Source organism: Austrofundulus limnaeus, unplaced genomic scaffold (assembly GCF_001266775.1).
Source record: "Austrofundulus limnaeus strain Quisiro unplaced genomic scaffold, Austrofundulus_limnaeus-1.0 Scaffold3, whole genome shotgun sequence".
NCBI lineage: Eukaryota > Metazoa > Chordata > Actinopteri > Cyprinodontiformes > Rivulidae > Austrofundulus > Austrofundulus limnaeus.
The window spans coordinates 2,944,144-2,950,066 of record NW_013952405.1 but is presented as its reverse complement, the minus strand read 5'-3'; the positions used below and the strand labels follow the sequence as shown (position 1 = coordinate 2,950,066).

General features: G+C 41.1%; 1 protein-coding gene across 1 annotated transcript in view; it reads left to right on the top strand.

Annotated features, from left to right (window-relative positions):
• kcnd3 (potassium voltage-gated channel, Shal-related subfamily, member 3) overlaps positions 1-5,923 on the top strand; it is a gene marked incomplete in the record, with an annotated part of 119,926 nt that overhangs the window by 111,373 nt on the left and 2,630 nt on the right. The window contains 1 exon segment of the mRNA XM_014017453.1: positions 2,275-2,376. Within this exon segment, the coding sequence (XP_013872907.1) occupies positions 2,275-2,376 (102 nt within the window).

Below are 5,923 nucleotides of genomic sequence, written 5' to 3'. Positions count from 1 at the left end.
GAAAGAAAAATTGTTCCAGCTATAAATGCGTGTTGGCATCAGATACACCTTCCAACACACTTTATCAGCTGATTTATTTATTAATTTAGGTGTGTGTGTGTGTGTATCTATGTATGTATCTTATGTTCATTGGTGTTTTAACTTTATTTAACTTTAAATTGTATTTAACTTTAAATTTAACTTTAAATTGTAGGTTGTTTGTCTTTATGTGGTCCTGTGATGGAACTGTTACCTGTCAGGGTTTAACTCACCTCTCAGTGACTGCTGGTGACAGGCACCAGCAACCCCCACGACCTGAAAAGGGAAAGCTGGTAAAGAGGATGGATGGATGGATGGATGGATGGATGGATGGATGGATGGATGGATGGATGGATGGATGGATGGATGGATGGATGGATGGATGGTAATGCACAAGTGCCCATCCACAGACAGAGTCTGACAGATCACATTATATTTCTGAAATTCGTCTTCGATGGTTCTGTCAGTTGTTTTATTAACTTGTGAAAAACACACTTCTGTGTTTAACAACCAACAAACAACCTTTTTTGTATTTTTTTACAATGTGAGTGACTCCTACCTTTACCATTAAAATGTATTTTCACATAACTGAGAAGTTTACTGAAGACATCCTAAACAACGTAACAACATAGTATAAACATGATAACATGATGTTGGAGATATTTTCAAACATTTTGTGGACACATGATGGAAAAAAACTTAATACATTCTTCCACTGCTATTTATGCATCACCTTTTTAGACTCGTTACCACTGAAGGCTGGATTTGAACCACCAGTATAATTGCATTCTTATTAGGGGTGGGATCAATCAATGCAGATGCAAATGTTTTGCAATAGAAGTTACAATGGACTTGGGGATTTGTTTTGCCTTTATTAAGTTAGGTGGAAATTTTGATGTTTCTTGCTTGATGGTTCTCTGTGGCTAGCAGTGGCAGCTAGTAGCTAAGACTGATTAATAAGCTGACCAATTTTAATCAGCCAGCCGTGGAGTGTGGCTCTTTTTAAAGTCATTATTCTCTCTAACTTAATAGAAGACAACTGTTTGTATGTCTTGTTCAGCCCTCTGCTGTGTGTATGCCATAAACACACTTTAGAGTTCTAACTTTTGTGGGACATTACTAACATTAAATTGCAAATATTTGACTTTTAAATTGATTCAGACTTTGAATTCATCAAAAATTTGAAAACCCCAACCTTTAAATACCCATCAACCACTCTGAGATTTTAAAACATGGGTGTCAAAYTCATTTTCACCAAGGGCCACATGAGCATTGTGGTTGCCATCAAAGGGCCATTTGTAGTTAACTTTGACATTTCGTGTTTAACACAGTTGAGTTGAGTCTTAAATTCTGAACTCTCCCACTTTCCAAAAAAAAATTACCACAGTTGAAATTTCTGATTTATAAGTGGGAAATCCCCACTTCCCAGCACAACAGAGCTGTAGCAAAGGTAGGAAGGTGAAAATGCAGTAAAAAAGTGATTTTACACAGCAAACTTTGCTGGCTACCTTTGAACCCTGTGTTCCTTCACCTAGTGGTGGGATGGTGTCATTTTGTGGGTAAAATAATCGACATGCTTTATGGGAGAAATGGTTTTTGTTCAATGCTGGCTTTAAAGCAGCTTATTTTAAGACATTAATATATCTTTAAAGCTCTTGCTGGGCCACATAAAAGGCTGTGGCGAACTACATATGGCCCACGGGTCTTGATTTTGACACACGTGGTTTAAAAAATCATTATATTACTGAGTGTAATTATATAATGCCATCTGTTTTATTGAAAGAACACACAAAGATGTTCTTGTGTTCCTTCTCTTTCTTGTTCCTCTCTATTACTGACTGCCTAACACAAGAATCTGAATGACTTGAGATGAAGAAACAATACATTGCCCCCTAAACTTGTCTGATGACTAAAGCTGCATTTCCATTGATATTATTCACAGCATGACACATAGTGGAATGATTTACGCAGGATTTACCTTCTCCACTAAAAGCTGCCACTCGTACTGATTTCCAAGCCAAGCAAAGTGTTCTCGTACAGTCACCATAAATAATTCMCAAGTATTTCTGGGGATCAGAGTGAATACTTTAGTAGTGCACGTTTGAAGTGATCAATAGGATCACAACTGGAACATCAGGCATGCTGAAGCTCCAATCAGCRCAATGTCTGAGATGATACTCAATCATCCAGATTCAGGATGTGGTTCAGACTCTCAGTAACATGATTTCTTTTTTTATGTTGTTCTTTGCTTGGCAGAAAGCCCGTCTGGCCAGGATACGACTATCCAAGACGGGAAGCTCGAGTGCCTTCCTCCACAGCAAGCGCAACGGTCTGTTCAATGAAGTTCTCGAGCTCACGGTAAGGTTCACCTCAGTAATTTATTATGTCGCCAAAAACCCGGCCACACGGGGCTCACTTAAATGCATTCACATCTTAACTAATGACACCTAAAGCCTGACCTGTGATCTAACTGGATTTTTAGATGCAGGCCTCGCCCGTCTGTTCATTAATTATCCCAGCATCCCATCAGAGCAACTGACTGTGCTCTCAKTTGGTGAGCGGCACATTTAACGTGAGCATCTCTGAGCCCAGTTGCCCAGCTGAGGAACACGCTTCGGGCTATGCAGCAAGAAATGTAAACACAACAGAAGGATGTTCCTCGCCTCACCAAAAAATCTTGCAGTTTCTAAGCACTAGTGGCCCCCGGGGCGTACACAGCCTAAAAAACAAGTGTTTGTTCCTCCTTTTTCACTCACTCTTCAGTTGTCTTTATTGCAGTATCTCTCCTGTGCAGCAGGGCCGAGGACATGATCAGAATGACCCCAGTAAGACTCAAGCTGGGACTGAATAATGCAACAAATTTATAGCAACGCCTGAGGAGACCGTTAACTTAGCAGAACTGCAGTGGAGTTTGGACTAATACAATATGTTGATTGTTTTATTAACTGTAAGCAAGGGTTCATAGTTCCGGCTTTACAGTAAATGCAGAAAAGCATACCCCCCCCCCCCCCCCCCCCACCCCAATTTTGAAAAATTCCAACAAAGTGGGCGGTGCCAAGGGACACTAAGAGGGATGGTCAAGCGTGGGGATGAGTGGAGGAGGTTACGTGGGGCTGTGGTCAGGACGAGGGAACGTGGCTGCACAGTCTTTTGAGGTGGAGGATTTTTCAACCCCCCGGTCTGAGCCTTATCAGTTCAAGTTGCTGGCTCAAGACGCTGACTCAGCTATACACAAAGCTGGTGCTGGCGAGGCAATGGCTTTGATATCCGAACATGGGGGCTGTGATGTAGACATAAAAGCTGTACCGTTGTAAGCAATAGGAAATTTTGACTGCAATAGAAACCCTTCAACTGTAGAGGGCAGCACAAAGATGGGTTTAAGCCAAATTTTTGCAGAACTAAACCCAATTACACAAACATGAAACAGAAAAATAGCAACCTTAAGGCCCAATTTAGACAGTTTTTCTGCAAAAAAAAAGTTTAAGGTAGCTCAGTGGTAGTGCTGCGGTCTCATGATCCTGAGGCAGCAGGTTTGAGCCCGGGTTGCATTAGGAAGGGCAAGTTCACTCATTGTGGCGATGCTTGTAGATGGAGCAGCCAAAAGAAGAACATTAAAGCCTATAAACAAGCATTTTAGTGACTCTAATTCGACCCTAAGTGCGTGTGGTTGGTCTCATTTGTCTTAATGTGTGGCCCTGTTAAGGACAGGGCCACTCTCGCCCAATGACTGCTTTTATGGGAAAATAAAGTTTTCAAGTTTTAAACAAAGATTATTGTTTTGTGGCTTTTAATACTCTGACAGTACTCACTGTAAGTGCTCAAMAAGTCAAAATGCAGTATTATATATGGGGCCCTTTACTGTAGGCTTTTATAGTTTACAGTTCTTCATGTCCTGATTTTTGTAGGGTTTTAAAGACTAAATTTACTGCTTCATAAATCATTTTATAGTTAGAGAATATTTTTAGCTGTTGTGGGGATGACATCATTTTATTAGCAAACCAATCGCAGGAGCTGAAACAAGTACTGCTGGAATAAAAGTCCAAGCTTTATAGATCAATATTTTACAGTTTCTCAGCATTAAGCTCTTTGACAGATAAGGTTAAATGTGACTAAATGAATAATCTTTTTGCAGTTTGATGATCTGCTGGAAAATCTTTGGCTTTGATATCAATAATYGTTAATTTATTGCACGACTAAAAATTCTCGCACTTCCAGCTGGCACCTCTTTAACACCGCCACCGTCAAACCACAAAACTCCTTAAGTGAGAACTAAAGATATGTAGCTGCCCCATCACCTCTCAGCTCCAAGGAAACTATTATCTTGGTGCCAAGACTTCCCTCYTATGTAATCCAGCTCCAACGGTTTGGTTGTTTGGGCAGCACGAGAGCGGCCCGCACAATATTAGACGGTTTCAATTTTGTCAGTGTGTGAAAGTTTAACGAACATTAATTGCTGTCAAATGTTTAATTGTAAGGCGTTTTTTTAAACTAACAGTATGCTCAGCGCCACGCAGCGCGACACATTGTGTTTTGTCACCCGGCAGATCAAGCTGTTTCCACTCGGCAGTATGGTGGCCACCTGGGTAGCGAGCCACAGCCGCCTCCAGATAGACTGCTGATATGGGGCCCGTAGTCACATGTACGGAGAGGGACAGAAATAGCTCAGCCTTAAACACCTGTGTTGTACCACTGTGTTAGCCACAGATAAGCAGCGAGAACACAGGTGAGCGGAGAGAAGAAAAACTGAGTCATCATYGCCTGAATGCACCGCCTCAGCAAAGAAGCCTCGGCTTTCAACAGCAGCCGTGTGCTTTAGAAAACAGAAAGCTGCTGCTACTATTCTTCCAAACGTGGCATTTTGCTCGCCTCTCAGCGCTGCTGTCTAATATACAGGATGAGGGGAGTATTTTTAGGTTTTTTTTCTATAAACAACTCAGTGGTTCTTCTGAGGAAGAATGATGCAATCTGTTGAAAGTTTGTACTGTAACCAACTTACTGCAGTCATTCTAACAAGAACACCAATATTGACCTGCAGCAGACGGAAGACATATCTTCTAAAGTTGAAATATTTCAATCAAAAAGTCATTTATATCAAATCTTTTTTGTTTATTTTGCTTTTCTACAACGTTTAACTTGTCCTTGTGTTAAAACAACGTTGCAAACTTTGATGAATTATATACGTCTGCTAAGAATATGATGAAATATCTACCGTGTTAGATATTTTTCTGGATTTTTTTTTCCTCGCCTCCTCCTCCTCCTTGTCATCAGTTTCTCTGACTCACTTCAGCACTGGCCAGAAATTATTCCAAACCACAGCAGATTTAGAATCAGCACCCACTGGTTTAAGCAAAGTTACACACAAAAATACCCACAGAAACGTCAGCGTGAGGTGTAAAGGTTGGGGAATATGGTAAACAAGTCATTAGCAACTTGCCTTAAGCGAGTTTTTGCAGCAGCAAACAAGCAGGCAAAATGTCACAATAGAATTTTTATTTTTTTATATATATATATATGAACTGTATACTGAATATCTATTAGATGCAAGCTATGCTAGAAACCGCCCGTCCCCAGAGAGATCAGTGCACCAGCTCCACTGATGTTAGGAGAAATTCTTCTCCGGGTCGGAATAGTAAATATTTCCCATGTTTGACTGGCATGACTGCAGCCTCTGACGGCTGTCTGTTCTYATCCCTGAACACGAGTAAAACTCCACCTGTCTGTTCTCCTTTTGTCTCCCTCTCGAACTCAAGCAACTTCCATACAAGATGAACCTTTCGAACCAGGTACTGAGACAGCTGCTGGCAGCACGCCTCCCACATCACCACTGTCTTCCTGAGTGTGAGTGTTGGGTGACATTCATTTTCGTGTGTGTGTGTGTGTGTGTGTGTGTGTGTGTGTGTGTGTG